Source organism: Coregonus clupeaformis, chromosome 9, assembly GCF_020615455.1.
Source record: "Coregonus clupeaformis isolate EN_2021a chromosome 9, ASM2061545v1, whole genome shotgun sequence".
NCBI classification, from domain to species: Eukaryota; Metazoa; Chordata; class Actinopteri; order Salmoniformes; family Salmonidae; genus Coregonus; species Coregonus clupeaformis.
This window is the reverse complement of record NC_059200.1, coordinates 34,315,259-34,332,039: the sequence shown is the minus strand read 5'-3', so window position 1 is coordinate 34,332,039 and position 16,781 is coordinate 34,315,259. Positions and strand designations below refer to the sequence as shown.

The 16,781-nt window shown below is 41.3% G+C and overlaps 1 protein-coding gene across 1 annotated transcript in view; it reads right to left on the bottom strand.

Annotated features, from left to right (window-relative positions):
• Positions 1-4,653: 4,653 nt before the first annotated feature.
• The window catches only part of LOC121573938 (protein turtle homolog B-like), a 195,656-nt gene continuing 183,528 nt past the window's right edge, over positions 4,654-16,781 (bottom strand). The window contains exons 19-21 of the mRNA XM_041886349.2: positions 9,802-11,454; positions 6,722-6,855; positions 4,654-5,662 (exon numbers count right to left, since the gene is read on the bottom strand). Of these exons, the coding sequence (XP_041742283.2) occupies positions 5,448-5,662; positions 6,722-6,855; positions 9,802-11,454 (2,002 nt within the window). The 3' untranslated portion in view covers positions 4,654-5,447. The remainder of the gene's footprint in view (positions 5,663-6,721; positions 6,856-9,801; positions 11,455-16,781) is intronic.

The window sequence follows — 16,781 nt, the reverse complement described above, 5'->3', positions numbered from 1 at the left end:
TTGGGCTTAGTGGGACTATCATTTGTTTTTCAACAGGACAATGACCCAACACACCTCCAGGCTGTGTAAGGGTGATTCTACCAAGTAGGAGAGTGATGGAGTGCTGCATCAGATGACTTGGCCTCCACAATCCCCCGACCTCAACCAAATTGAGATGGTTTGGGATGAATCGGACCGCAGAGTGAAGGAAAAGCATCCAACAAGTTCAAAGCATATGTGGGAACTCCTTCAAGACTCTTGGAAAAGCATTCCAGGTGAAGCTGGTTGAGAGAATACCAAGAGTGTGCAAAGCTGTCATCAAGGTAAATCATATATTTTGATTTTTTTAACACTTTTTCGGTTACTACACGATTCCATATGTGTTATTTCATAGTTTTGGTGTCTTCACTATTATTCTACAATGTAGAAAATAGTAAAAATAAAGAAAAACCCTTGAATGAGTAGGTGTTCTAAAACTTTTGACCGGTAGTGTATATATATTCAGTATTGTATATGCATTCTTTCTCCTTTCACAGCAACATTCAGACACTTCACCATGCAATGCTCTCTCTGCTATACACTATGTACATGTTTATCCATATCCATTGCACATTAAATTGTATATATTTGTATTTTCAAGAGGGACATTCTACTGCTCCCCTTCCCTCATGCTTTACAGTATCTTCTTCATATTAAACTTGAAAATAATCTGACTCTGTGCACATCTCAAAAAGTATATTTTCAGACCTTGGGAAAGCCATTAATGATTAAATGACTGTACATTCTGAAAAATAGAAATCTGGATAATTATGGTCAATATTTAAACATATTTTTTATTATTAGTAGTATGCTTGCTGAAAGCAAAAGCACTACTGTTATTCGACACACTTTAGTTGTGTCCTCTTTATTAACTTTTGAGAGGTGTTTACCATCCTCTCTATATTCAGCTAACATAGTAGCTGACTAAACTCAACTCCTTGGTGAAGGAAGTTTCTGTTGAACTCCAGGCTTTGTGGAATTCAGCTCTGATTACATCGATTGGCCGAAAGTCAATACTGACACTTTTTTAAATTATGAAACGCTTGCCTTGTACCTATGTTTGTCCTCAGAAACTTCCTTCACCATTGAGATGAGTTTAGTCAGCTACTAACATAGCAGACCCATGTACAGAAACAACAGAATATGACGCACAGAGCCCTTGCTAGCCTTAGGGGGATATTCTACAAATATCTGCAAAGGGCCTGGTTTGAGAAGGCAAAAGGCCAGTTTGCATTTTCTTCTGATTTCTACATTATTATGCTGGTACTTTAAGGGCCACAATGCATTGTAGAGTTACTGTGTAAAAAATGCTACAATGTATCAATTGATTTGCTGTGGTTCGTGTTTCGATGTAGGCAAATGTCTAAAATGACCATGGTCATTCAATAGGTTTAATTCAGTGATATAATTGTGCCATTTTAAATGGGACTTGGTTTCTCTCACAAACAAAGCTAATTTTCAATAATATATGTCTTGAAGAAATTCCTTTAACTTAAGTTTACTCAAATTTAAGTGAGGCAAAGTCAAATGGTTTTATGAAAGAGGCCGAAGTTATCAAAGATTTCCATTGAACCTGGCACAGGTTAACAAAGAGCCCACAGAGTGTACTATTTTCTTGCATGGAACAAAATGTTTTGTTTTTACTGTGAGTCCTAATTATTCACAAGTCCCTTGGCCCTCACCAGCCACTAAATTCAACACCAATATCAACGCTGCCATTTCACCAGAATTAATGACTTGCCCGGAGTAGTTCTCTGATACTGATGACAGCACTGTGACACTGCAAGTTAGAAATACAGTCAATACTAAGTCAATGGGTAATCAAATCTGCCATAAGCTTCCAGTATCAAAATCACACAGCCCAACTAGACCTAACAAACTTGTCAAATTGTGATAATAAAGATTCATAGCCAGAATAGGAATTAAACTATAATAATATTCACTTTGAAAGCATTACATTAAACAATAGCTTGGCCATTTTCACAACAGAAACATCTTAAAACGAATATTGCATGTAGCATTAAATATTACATATTTTTACTAGAACTGGACAATAGTTGAGAGTTGATACTCTTTGAAGTGTGAGTTACCTCGACAATGATATTAATTGTTCCTTATCTGAACAACTGTCAATTGCTTTGGCGCAAGTAGTTACCCTTTTGGAAAAAGTACTCTACATAAATATGATTTTCATATGTGAAATCCAAAATATTTTGTAATTGCATGCATATATTGTCCAATTTATTTTAAATATATAATTTAATAATATATTGTGCAATATATGCTATAATTGTATGTACAATATATTTAAATATATTTCATATATTTTCTATTATAGAATATATTCCTTGCATTTTGGATCTTCATATTGATATAATTCTTCAGACGGAGGGTTTGAAAATAAATGGCCATAACATAATAAGCAGATACATATTTTCTTGTAGAACATTTGAGAAACCATAACCTATTTTTGAATGCTACTGCCATAACAAACCACCTTGATTTTGACTTCACGTGAACAATTTGTGTAGAAATATCTACATTTCAAACAGTTGAATTGATTAAAGCATACAGCTTCGATAAATCCTGTTGGATCAACAAAAATTAAGGAAGATTTCAAGAACACCAGACTCTGGAAGAGAATAGTATGCTAATTATTGAAAGTATCATCCTAAACTGAAAACAGTGTCATTGTGTTTACAAGTGCAATGTGGGGGATTTACTGATAAATAGAATATCCTGATCCTGCCGACTACCACAAAGGTAACACTCGAGTTCAGTTTAGCCACAAATTGGTAATAAACCAGCCAAGTCCTGTACTGTCAAACAAAAGTCAAGAAATGGTGGCCATTTGACACAAGAAGTCCAACCGAACACACTAACCTGGCTCCATAAAACCATAGTATAACTTTGAGACTTTCCTCTTTAGCTACGTTTTTTTGTCTTCCTTTTAACTCTTTAAGGTACACAACTAGGCATCTATTCCTCCACAATATGTCATATGTTTATGATGTAAAATACATATGCAGACAAAGTATAAAAGTTGTACACACCAAAACATAAATTAAACATGAGCACTGTCATCCATGATTCAGGCTCAATCTACACATCCTGCTTAAAAAGCACCAAGATGGATGTTGAAAGGTGTATGTACAGAGCATTGTACTGCACCAACCTTAAAACATCAAGTATGATCAATTACAGTATCATTTCAGATTTGTGGTATAGCTGTCATTCCTCTGAAATTGCTAATCTCTCTGAAAGTAGCAATGCCACTTTCAGATTAAATGATTTTGTTAGCACCTGGAGTTGCAACTCTTACGTGTCGTATTGTACAGTATCAATAAGATACCCAATGAGAGACTTTGCTGAAAAGTATCTGCTTGCTGGAGATTTGTTAATATACCCGAATCAAAGTGCTAGCTTTCCGTAATTCAGAGACATTTCAAACCAACAGTGAACCAAACAGTTGAACCAAAACATATGAACAATAGGTCTCAAGTGCACAGCAGCACCTGTGTTCCTCCATGTATGGGTGAAACCATTCCAAACACCCCTCTCCTTCTCTGACCACCACCAGATCACGGCCCATTGTCATGACCCACATGGTTCAGCCTTAATGAGCCCAGATATGTCTATATCTACATGATAATGAAACATGTTGATTTATAAAAAATAAGCACCGTTCAATGACAGAAAAACACATTTTAGAAAATAAAAACTTTGGCAGCTCTGCGTAGCCCTGATATGCCACAAGAAGCCCATCCATTGATCTTTCTGTAGGGGAAAAGACCACATTAATCCAAGCACATGAAGAGAAAAAAATGCCAAGGCTACAAATACAGCAAATGGCCATCAAAGGCAGTTACTTTCATAAACAAATAGAAAAAAACTAGACTGAAGCAGGCAACCAGAAGAAGCCCTATAAAGGCCATCATAAGCCTTTTGTTCGTTGAATCAGGCCCTCCCATATGAATGAAAAAAAAATACTATAGTATACTACGGCACAAAATCCTATCCTACTCTCAGTACAGTACACGTTGTTTTTATTGATTAAGGAAGTTGTAGTATTTTGGGCATTACTATAGTACTTTTTAAATAGGAAATGGAGCCCTCGGAACTACTACACAAGGCTACGGTAAGTATGCTAGTAGAAGTGAAGATGGCATCAAATAAAGATAAAGATTATTTAGCAAAATGGTAAAAGCCAAGATTTTGCTCCAGTGCAAAATCCTTTCCCAGACGATGAGACCAAAGTCCAACCTGAATAGTAACTAGGGCAGTAGCATGTGTTGTATAGAATGTGTGAGGTTGCGTGCCTTGAGTGGCATACAGTACAGTACCCTTCTGTTCAAATGGAGCATAATCCCAATTTAATCCCATCCCCTCGCCCTATTCAAAATAGATCTATGTGCCTTTATGCTTAGTTTAAAACAGATCATCCCCACAAGGGGAATTATTGACCATTCCTTTATGGGGTTAAGTGATAATGAAATTGAATGTATGTTTATACAGAATAACTAAACTGTACAATCACCTTCTAAATAATTCCAAGAGAATGATTGATGGTGGATACTGTATGTACACAATATATCATATACTGTATGTAAAGCATAACATGCTCCATTTCCCTAATAGCCATTATGAATACCTCAGTTATGGTGTGTCAAAAGACCAGAGACAGATTTTTGATTAGCATGATATCATTCTACAACTATAAGTAGACCTACATCGACCCAACCCTATTATGGTATATATTGTGACCAATTCGATTTTTACATTCAGAATTATTAAGTGTCAAATTTCAACAGAAACATGCTTAAATAAGTCATAAGAATCATAAAAACATATGCCAGTACAGCTGTGTTCAGCTAGCTGAGCCTTGTCATTATGGTGCTATGTCCTGTGCTCTGAGGTATATTTTGTAGGATGTGAGTGAGAACCCTGTGTGGATGGGATGAGTCTCTGGGAAGTGATATAGGGCTGGTAGAGTGAGGCAGGTGAGGAGACTAGGGTGAGCAAGGTGCTGTAAACTGAGACCTAACTAGGCTTCATGGGCTGTTTTGACACTGGGGCCATGAGCTAAGCCTCTTCTGCAAACAACAAAGTAATATTGTTGTATAAAGATGAGATAGAAAATGAAAACCTCAGACAGATGGGTCCTTTTCTAAATGGTTAGAAAATGTGTTTGAAAATAGTAAAATGTTGAAGCACACAGTATTGCTTCCCTCAAATTAAATGTTTTGCACTGGAGTAAAACTTTTGGAGACATCGGAGAGCCACCGTTTTACTTTCAATTTCTTAAAAAAACGTACAACTTGAAACCATTGATTGATGCTGGGGAATGAGCAACATTGACTGAGGGGTCATTTTCCAGGTGGGGTTTTGTGGCATTTTGGGGAAGCGTGTAACCTGACTCCCAAACGGGCTCAGAGGAAAGTGACATGGTCTGGGTCCATGTTGTCCATGCTGGCCAAAATGGCCTTCTGGTCTTCCCGGGGCGGGCGGCGGTACAGCAGAGCGGAGAAGCGGGCATACGGGTCCTGTCTGATGGGCCGTTTCTTCTTCTTGCGGAGGTAGAGAGCTTCTTCGGGCTGGAGTACCTGAGAGGTGTAGTCCTGCTGGGTCTGAGAGGTGGAGACTCCTGGAGGATGGGAGGGGGATAGCGACAGGCAGGTCAGAGGTGAGAGAGCGCTAGGTCAGAGGAAGAGAATAAGGGTCCTGGGTGCAATCGGACAGACATTGGGCGGGAAGGTAAGGAATACAAAACACATAGGAAACAATGGGTCAGAAGACAGGGTGGTTTTGTTAGAGAATGAGCTCAGTTCCAATCCAGGGTAAATACTTTACACAGTACCACTCACCATACCATACCACCATGTATGGTTATTTGTGCACAATACCCTTGGAAAGTGGATACTTCTCAATCAGCAAAATGTAAATGTTACTCGAGCTACATCGTCATAACTCCCCCATCCTCAATAATAAGAAATTAACACATTTGGGTAGCTACAGTAGGCTACATGGTTTAGGTTTAGGTTTAGCGAAAGCTAGCTAGCCATCAGTCCATAAATGCATTTCAATCCCAGATGCATGACACTATTGGTTTGAATGTTGAAATTCACGAAAGGACCCCTAAGGCACCTATACATTTGGCACCAAAATAAGGTACTTGTTTTGCGCCAAAGTAAGGTCCCATGTTGGGCACCAAAAAAATTGTTATGGATAAGTGAGACATTGAATTGCATGATTCAAAAGATAAATGGTGTTAACTGATCATCTACAGTCATTTGATACCTGTGTAAGTATTACTATAATTTCTGTCATGATTATGGAGAAAGTTGTCAAAGTTAGGTTTCTGGAGAATTGCAGAGGGAACTACCTTGGTGTTACTACCACTACGGCAGGGTAACAGAGATGGGGAAAGTATCACACCATACTATCTTATCACACCATAGTGGCGTGCCGCTGAGTAGATAGCATAGTATGATGCATATATGTAATCTGATTGACGCCTGTGAAAGAGGAAGTCCTTGTTAATCCTGTTGTGATCAAGTCTCTCAAAAGATAGATGGCTATTGAAAACAAATTTGAGTCTGCCAGACACAATATCTGTCAAATGTGTGGTGTGCCACAAAATGTGCATGTTAATCAACCGTTGTCTTACGTCAGGACCATACATCCACAACTTCAGAGGCCTCACCTGTTTTTCTTCTGGACTTGGAGTTGTTGTTGTTGACCACCATCATCATCTTCTTGGCCTTTTTAATACGTTGGTATCTCAGTGCATCAATCCTCTCAGACCCCGCAGGGGCACTCGGCGCACCTCGACAAATTCTGAACAAAAAAAGGAGGGAGAACACATGTAACCCTGAGGAACTTCTGTCTAGTGGGCCTTTCCGTCTACATGAGGCCCTAAAAGGCCAAGAACCAAACCTTCTGAAGAAAGCTTCACATTACCTAAAGTTTGGAGCATTGTGACACACCTGAGGTTTCTGACTGAACCAAGCTAATAGTTTGGTCAAACAAAATCAAGAGGAATGTTTGTGTGACTTGAATCTACATTGTTACTGTATTTTACACAATCTGTTATATGATTAGTCAAATCTGAAAATAACAGGTGCAAATCTGAAACAATATTGTCATTTGTAGAACATGAATGAGTATTATCAGCCATCTCTATTGTCTGCAGTCTTCCTATCCAGATACTGAGGCACTTTAAAACGGCAGCCTACAGATTCTGCCACAAACACAACAGGTTCTCACAAGGCACAGAAAACAAATAGCATAACAAAGGGGCTGTCCTCCAGCTGTGGCTGCAGAGAGAAATTGAAGGCTGTTAGTGGAGGGGGGAAATCACAGCTGAGCGACAAAGCATCATCAATATGTATTCATAGACATGGATACTGTCTACAATGGGCTTCACCATGCTGACAGGGGGAGAGATGGCGGGAGGGGAAAATGGCTACTTGGGAACAGTCACATAACGAAAAGTAAGCCAAAACCAAAACTAAGCACTCGGACAACAAATGTAACAAGAGTTTATTCAGATATTTGTTCTTAAAAATAATATAATGAATAGCAATATTTTGCGATGGCATGCATTGCAGTTTGCACATGGAACAGGACTTTAAAGGGGAATACTCTGAAAAGCACTTCATAGGGCTGTGGTGTGGACCTAAAAATTCTACTTTCCCCACAATATCAAGGAAGTGCATCAACAGTTTTGGAAGGCCACTTGCTTCACCTGGTAGTGAGAACTGTTCTGCAGTCCAAACTTACAAGAGTAATTAGGTTATTTGCGTGCTTTGTTTCATATTGACTGGAGCGAAGGGAGTTCAGACGGCTAATCACATCAAATATTTCCTAAGAGTATAGGTCCAAAATATTTTCAATTGGTGTCATCATACAAAAGCACCTTGAGTAAGAAAGGATAATATATCTCCTGCTTGAGAGGAATGCTAAGAATGTACACGTTAAAGAGGACCTAACAGTGCCCATTGCCACAAGACCAGACACGAGAGCCAAACTACTACACTCTTAGAGGAAAAAGGTGCTATCTAGAACCTAAAAGGGTTCTTTAGCTGTCCCCATAGGATAACCCTTTGAAGAACCCTTTTTGGTTCCAGGTAGAACTCTTTTGGTTCCAGGTAGAACCCTTTTGGATAAGTGGATAAGTGCAGCTAAGCTGCCAAGGTAACACCATTATACAGTACATCATAATGCTTCTATAGTCAACAGAATAGACAAAGATTTTGTCTGGGCCTTGCTTGTGCAAGGACTTTCTTTCAGCTTTTTTTTGTGTACGTGTCAGCTGTCATGGTAGTTAATAAAAGCAATCATCATCAAAAAATTACAAGTGTTGTTAGCATACATCTCTCAAGCATGAAGTTGTGTCAGTGATACGTGTCTAACCTCCAAATCAATTACCATAAAAGGTGACATATGCATACTTATGTCAGAATGCATACATTATTGAAGACTGCAGAACTCAAAATGCATAGCTACTTTGAAAAAAAGGAAAATAAAAAACGGAAATGAACTTGACTGGAGTAACAAACTGAACAAAGCAAGACCCAATGACTCGTATTCCCCTTTAAAGGACGAGGTGATTCAAAGCCCCACCTGCTGCCCCCCCCCTTTCAGACATGGATCCAACCCTTACCTATTGCGGTGTAGAGGACCTGGTCACAACAACGCTGCCCAGATAGCTGAGATCAATAAAAAACAAAGCAGGTAAGACTCCAGGAGCCATCAAGAACGACCAACTGCCCCTAATCAATAATGATGGAGACATTGCAACACATGAAAGCGGACAGATCCCTGCAACACACTTCGCCCAACAAGCCTCCCCTGGCAGTCAGACCTGGGGGTGTCCTGGGGGCAATGGAGGGGTGGGGTTGGGGTGAAAGGTTCAGGGAAGAGGTGGTTCATGCAGTCAGGTTACTAAGGATGATGATGGGCCCCCCTGTGCCTGCTGAGATGGACTCTCCTAAAAGCACCCTCTGCATTATAAATAAGGAATCCTAAAAGGCCTAAGAGTTAGACACAGCAATGGTGTTTGTTTTGTCTGAGAGTCAATTGGGATGCACATATGGGATTCCTCCTGTTGGGTGAAAGCAGTGTAAAGCATGTCCTTCTTCTTCCAGGCTTTTAGGAGCTTATATCGAACAAACTGCACAATGCATTTGAAATGGTTTAGATAATAATGGCATTTTCTCCAAAGACTTACTATAGCCCTGAAAGGTCTGAAGCAAAACATTTATCTTGTCAGGTCACAAAGTAGTTGTTCCACCAAGTCAGAATTTAGAGGAAAATGCGCAAATCGTGATTTGTCAAAAGACAAGTTTGGTACAGTGCTTCACAGATTCCAAGGATGGATGTTTGAAAGTTGATTTCTGACATGAAAAGCAGCGATAATCGATTTGAGAACGGCAGAACTCCCAAGCCCATCAAATAAATATATACAGCAAAATGACATTGCAAGAAATAATGTAAGAGTCCCTGCTCATTTTGTCCTCAAAAACTCGATCCCTTGATGAAATCACATCTCAAGTCTAAAAACAAGAAGCAATCGATATTTTACTCTAAAAGATTTACATTGATATAAAGTCCAACCCAAATTTTACCCTAATAACCCCAATTGTCCTGACAAGTGCATTTAGTAGAACCAAAAGGGTCCTCAATGTCACTGTGTTCAGAACACAAAGCAACCTAACAATTTAAATAAATGTATACTGGCGCAGATAAGTAAATCCCTCCCTGAAGGCCTAGTGCACCTACCCTGAAGCTGACAACTGGGGTGGAGAGGGCTCAGATGGAAGGACCTCCTCAGTTCTCCTCTGGGATGGCATCTGCCCAAACATGTTGCTGCTTTCCATTGGGGGTGATGGGGACTGGGACGGGTAGCTTGTTGCGGAGGTGGCAAAGGCCATGTGGGAGCGGTAGCTGGGACTTGACCTCCTGCTACCCTGGCCATGGGCGGGAGAGGAAGAGGGAGAGGACCTCCGGGAGAAGCTGGCTGAAGAGGGGGGAAGCAGGGTAATCTCAGACATCTCTGGAGGTATGGAGGGCTGGATGATGCTGGGACGGGGACGGGGTCGCACTACAATCTCTGGGGAGCCCTCGTGGGAACTAAGGGGACTCTGGGTGAGGGGCGAGAGGCGGGAAGGTTGGAGGACCATGATGCTAGGCTCCATCCTACGAGCCTGCCTGGGGCTGAGCCTGGGGGTGGGCTCGAACCACCGGGTGTCCAGGCTACTGAATGTGCTAGGGCCACCCATGTGGGTTGCTGGGTCGAGGTAAGGCAAAACTGGCACACCCATACCGTGGCTTGTGTGTCTTAGCTGCCCTAGACTCTGTGCCTCTTGCATAGCTAAACGCTTGGATGGAAGGCCCCGAGGTTTGACCGTGCTGGGAGACTTGCCTGGACGGCTCTTTGGGGCCTCCAGCTGCAGGACACCAGGGTATGAGGGCACCTGGAGGGAGGAGGGCTGGAGAGCACCAGGGTGAAGAACATGGGGAGGAGGAAAGAAGGGTTCCCGGTGGAGAGGCAAAGGGTGATGGGGTGGAAAAATGAAGTGGGGCCCTTCCAAACTCGCAAAGGGGAAATCGGGTCTGTGCCAGATCTCCGGGGAGCGAGAGGAAGAGGTGAGCGTCAGAGGAAGGGGGAAGCTTGAGACGCCATAGTGTTCAATATCTCCTTCCCCCATCTCCTCAGGGATGTGGGGGTGACCAAAGGGCCCTTCGGGGTGGTAAGGGGGGGATGACATGACAGAGCTCAGAGGGCTGGTGTCAGGCATGTAGAAAGGGGGTGGGGGCTCGGGTTCCCCAGGGCTGCTAAGGTAGCCGTAGAAGTGACCGTGGCCATGGGGGAAGGCTCTGTGGTGCAGGGAGCCTCGAATCTGCCCCGTGGCCTGGAGCCGACTGCTCTCCATGATGGTCATACCTTCCATGGGCCTCTGGAAGCGGGGGCTGTAGGCCGGTGGCTGCAGGTAAGACTCCTGGCTAGAGATTGGGGAGATCTGGTGAGGTCGAAGGGTTGCCATGACGGGGGGCATGGGCCCGGGATCATCGTTCTCCTCGTCCGACTGGCGAAATTCGGGATAGAGGTCCGACTCTTCGACGAAGGGGAAGCCCTCGATTCGCCTGGGCTTGACGGACATCATCTCCATGTCACTGGGGTCCATGACGAATCGTCCGTCGGGGCCTCGGCTGATCAGCTCGATGGGCGTGGTTGCCTCCGCTTCATACTTAGAGACACTGTACTTTTTGCTCGTTATTGCTCGCTTGGTTTTCTTGTACAGGGAGAGTTCTTCCTTCTTCGCAGGACTCTGAGGGATCTTCTTCATGCTCATGCCATGGCCGTCCTCTGAACACTCCGATGGTGGTTCCATGGAATGCATACTCTCCGGACTCACCTTACCAGAGGAGGACCTGAGAAACAATGGAAAGACAGAAGGCCAGTCAATGTCTGTTCACCTACCTCCTTCAACTTGACTCGGCAAACACAAACTAAGCACCTCAGTCGATGCTTTTACTGTCAGGCATAAATTTAGCTGAAAATCACGATCAAATATATGAAATAAAGTCTCCAGTCAGAGATGACAACCCATTCATCCATAAAAAAAGGCTTTTCAAAGAGCCATGCTCGGACTATGAATGTTTGATCTTTAGGTAACAAAATAAATCTTGCCATAATGTTTTATCTGAACTAAAAAGTCAGATTATGTGCAGTTACAAGTTTAGTTTGAGCCTGAAGTTCAATTGGGGATTTCAGACACTGCTACCATGCACCAATGATTTGATCTGACGAAGCAGGGATTGGATGTTTATCATTTGGTTATGAAAAGAGGATGGATATGGAGGGACCATGTGCAGCAGCAACTTTAGAGTTTTGGACTGCTCTCCAACGCAACATTATAAATGACTTGATATGCAGACACTATTGAGTTATAGGTGCATGGTCTTCGTAGGGAGTCAGATGATCCACTGAGTAAAGTCCCCTTGGTGTACAGGGTTAACAGACTATGTTGTCTATGCATTAACTGCATCACTTGAACAGCTCATGAGGAGACTGTGCTGATTATGAATCATGTCTGCCTGTTAGTTTGTGATTGAGTAATATATTTCCATTGAACAGTATTTTTTGTTCAGTCATGGTAGTGTAATTGATGTGAAGTCAGTCACATTAATAAAGTGTCTTTCATTGGAATAACAATGCTTAATGTGTGTGTTCAGTATCACCTGCCATTTCCATTGACTTTTCATAAACCTATGATAGAGCCAACCAGAGGCAATGACTAACATGCCCTCACCCCACCCACACATTCCCCTTGCCCAGACACCGCCATCCTTAGAACTCAGGAGGTGACCATCTTAAGCAGTGGGCATCCGTCCCTTTTTCCATCCTTTTCTCTGGAAAAGTCTTGTCATTACTCAAACTTCCCTGGACCACATACTCTCGAGCCTCGTTCTCACTATATTTATTTGTGGTGGCTATATTTACATGTTATCTGAATTTCAAATTTTGCTTTGAATTTAAGGCAAACTTTTCAGAATATCCACTTAGAATACAGTAAATTCTAAGGTCATCATTGTAGAAATCATGTATGTTATTAGTTGTATGGGTTTTATTCATTTGGAAGAAATGTGAAATCCCATTTAGTCGAGAGTATTTATGTTACACCAAGAAATTAGGAATAACAAGCATTTTCCAGAAAACAAGAGAGCAAAATCAGGACGTTTTGATAATACTTTATTCTGAATACCAAAATACAATGCAAGGCTGAGGCTTTTCAGTTTCTCACTAAGGCTTAGCTGTGCTTGTAATGGCTGCGGTGGCAATGGAGGGGCTGAGTTTCCAAGGCAACTGACAGTCGATGACCCGTATTGAAAAACAATGACGTTCTCGCTCTCTGCTACGTGTGGAAAGCTGCAGAAGGCACCGTCTGCTGTGGTGCAGGCTCTTCAAGTATAGTGTGTGACATAGGCAAACACATCTGCCTCCACTGGACACAGTGCACACCCACATTCAAGACACTTCCAGCAAACTATTCAATATCTACTACTAATGTGGTTCATAATATATAAACTATATCAACAAGTTGAATACATAGAAAATAGCTATTAGAATCAATGCTGTCTATACAGTGGGGAAAAAAAGTATTTAGTCAGCCACTAATTGTGCAAGTTCTCCCACTTAAAAAGATGAGAGAGGCCTGTAATTTTCATCATAGGTACACGTTAACTATGACAGACAAAATGAGAAAAAAAATCACATTGTAGGATTTTTAATGAATTTATTTGCAAATTATGGTGGAAAATAAGTATTTGGTCAATAACAAAAGTTTCTCAATACTTTGTTATATACCCTTTGTTGGCAATGACACAGGTCAAACGTTTTCTGTAAGTCTTCACAAGGTTTTCACACACTGTTGCTAGTATTTTGGCCCATTCCTCCATGCAGATCTCCTCTAGAGCAGTGATGTTTTGGGGCTGTCGCTGGGCAACACGGACTTTCAACTTCCTCCAAAGATTTTCTATGGGGTTGAGATCTGGAGACTGGCTAGGCCACTCCAGGACCTTGAAATGCTTCTTACGAAGCCACTCCTTCGTTGCCCGGGCGGAGTGTTAGGGATCATTGTCATGCTGAAAGACACAGCCACGTTTCATCTTCAATGCCCTTGCTAATGGAAGGAGGTTTTCACTCAAAATCTCACGATACATGGCCCCATTCATTCTTTCCTTTACACGGATCAGTTGTCCTGGTCCCTTTGCAGAAAAACAGCCCCAAAGCATGATGTTTCCACCCCCATGCTTCACAGTAGGTATGGTGTTCTTTGGATGCAACTCAGCATTCTTTGTCCTCCAAACACGACGAGTTGAGTTTTTACCAAAAAGTTATATTTTGGTTTCATCTGACCATATGACATTCTCCCAATCCTCTTCTGGATCATCCAAATACACTCTAGCAAACTTCAGACGGGCCTGGACATGTACTGGCTTAAGCAGGGGGACACGTCTGGCACTGCAGGATTTGAGTCCCTGGCGGCGTAGTGTGTTACTGATGGTAGGCTTTGTTACTTTGGTCCCAGCTCTCTGCAGGTCATTCACTAGGTCCCCCCGTGTGGTTCTGGGATTTTTGCTCACCGTTCTTGTGATCATTTTGACCGCACGGGGTGGGGCCATTAATACAGGTAACGAGTGGAGGACAGAGGAGCCTCTTAAAGAAGAAGTTACAGGTCTGTGAGAGCCAGAAATCTTGCTTGTTTGTAGGTGACCAAATACTTATTTTCCACCATAATTTGCAAATAAATTCATTAAAAATCCTACAATGTGATTTTCTGGATTTTATTTTCTCAATTTGTCTGTCATAGTTGACGTGTACCTATGATGAAAATTACAGGCCTCTCTCATCTTTTTAAGTGGGAGAACTTGCACAATTGGTGGCTGACTAAATACTTTTTTCCCCCACTGTACATATAGTTCAGTCTAGATATAACTTGTCACAGCTAGCTTGTTTGTTTGTTCTATAGAAATCACTTTTGAATTCAGTATTTGGCATTTCATGAATGTGCCATTTTTCATGGTAAGATTGTCACCGCTCATATTATTATGAGACAAAGATGTATTCACACTGGTTATAGCATGAATTGTAGCAGTAAAGCAGATGAGGACAATACATGCATGTAAAAGTAACAACCTCATAAGGGTTCTCTTGATCATATAGATTCTCTGGTTTGAATACAATGCTGTAAAATTACAGGTGCTCACAAATAAAACATTATATTTCTAGTATGTTACTGTATGTTCTGTACTGTGCCATGAGCTTGTATACAGTACCACAAGCACCATTTAGCACCATCTCTGTATGCTTACTATTACACATACTCTACTAAACTTAACATGAAATACTCAACTTTTCAAGAAATCTAACAGAATAGCTGAGAGTAAAACAGCAAAGAATAGAAAATAGGGCAACTTTGCTACAAGGATGTTTCAAGGTAACTGCCAGGAGAAAATCAGGTGTGCAGGGGTGGGTTCGTCACAAAGAGATTCAGGGGCTGCTTGGCTGCAAACAATCTGGAAGGACACAAGGTACATTCAGCTAAGACTTTTTGTAACATACCAACCTGAGGGAGATTTCGACAGTATGTTGTCCGTTCTGCCTCAAAAATAGTTATTATTAATGACAACAAAGGAACAGTGAAAAAACTTGATTGTCTGAAGATGAGATAAACTGGTGAGACCACAGCGAAATTACCTGGGATTAAATATTTATGTTAGAACTGACATACACTGAGTGTACCAAACATTATGAACACCTGCTCTTTCCATGACATAGACTGACCAGGTGAAGGATATGATCTGTTATTGATGTATCTTGTTAAATCCACTACAATCAGTGTAGATGAAGGGGAGGAGACAGGTTAAAGAAGGATTTTTAGGCCTTGAGACAATTGAGACATGGATTGGGTATGTGTGCCATTCAGAGGGTGAATGGGCAAGACAAAATATTTAAGTGTCTTTGAATGGGGTATGGTAGTAGGTGCCAGGTCCAGGTGCACCGGTTTGTGTCAAGAACTGCAATGTTGCTGGGTTTTTCACGCTCAACAGTTTCCCGTGTGTATCAAGAATGGTCCACCACCCAAAAGACATCCAGCCAACTTGACACAACTGTGGGAAGCATTGGAGTCAACATGGGCCAGCATCCCTGTGGAACACTTTCGACACCTTGTAGAGTCAATGACCCGACGAATCGAGGCTGTTCTGAGGGCAAAAGGAGGGATGCAACTCAATATTAGGAAGGTGTTCTTAATGTTTTGTACACTCAGTGTATAACCACTATGTATTGTGTGACTACGTACTGCTGACAGCCACATGAACATTTCCAAAAGTCTAAAATGGATGCTGTAAAAATAATAATTTCTGTACTTTGGTAACACTTTACTGAAAGCATGCACGCTTGTTATAAGCATTAATTAACCTTTATGTCTTATAATACGCTTATAATATGTCTAGCTATGTAGGGAATTTAGGACATTTCTCAAAAGTGACTCAAAATGGCTGTTATTTAGGAAGGATGATTATGAGTAATTATGAGTAGATAATAACGGGGCCATACATTCTTATGACAAGTCCTATGGTGCATTATAACGCTTTAAGTAAATTGTTACCGGTACTGAATGATGACATTTTTATGGCAACATACACTACCGGTCAAAAGTTTTAGAACACCTACTCATTCAAGGGTTTTTCTTTATTTGTACTATTTTCTACATTGTAGAATAATAGTGAAGACATCAAAACTATGAAATAACAAATATGGAATCATGTAGTAACCAAAAAAGTGTTAAACAAATGAAAATATATTTTATATTTGAGATTCTTCAAATAGCCACCCTTTGCCTTGATGACAGCTTTGCACAGTCTTGGCATTATCTCAACCAGCTTCATGAGGTAGTCACCTGGAATGCATTTCAATTAACAGGTGTGCCTTCTTAAAAGTTAATTTGTGGAATTTCTTTCCTTCTTAATGTGTTTGAGCCAATCAGTGGTGTTGTGACAAGGGGGGGGTAAAAGACAAGTCCATATCATGGCAAATAAGCAAAGAGAAACAACAGTCCATCATTACTTTAAGACATGAAGGTCAGTCAATATGGAACATTTCAAGAACTTTGAACGTTTCTTCAAGTGAAACTGTCTCTCATTAGGACCGCCACAGGAATGGAAGACCCAGAGTTACCTCTGCTGCAGAGGAT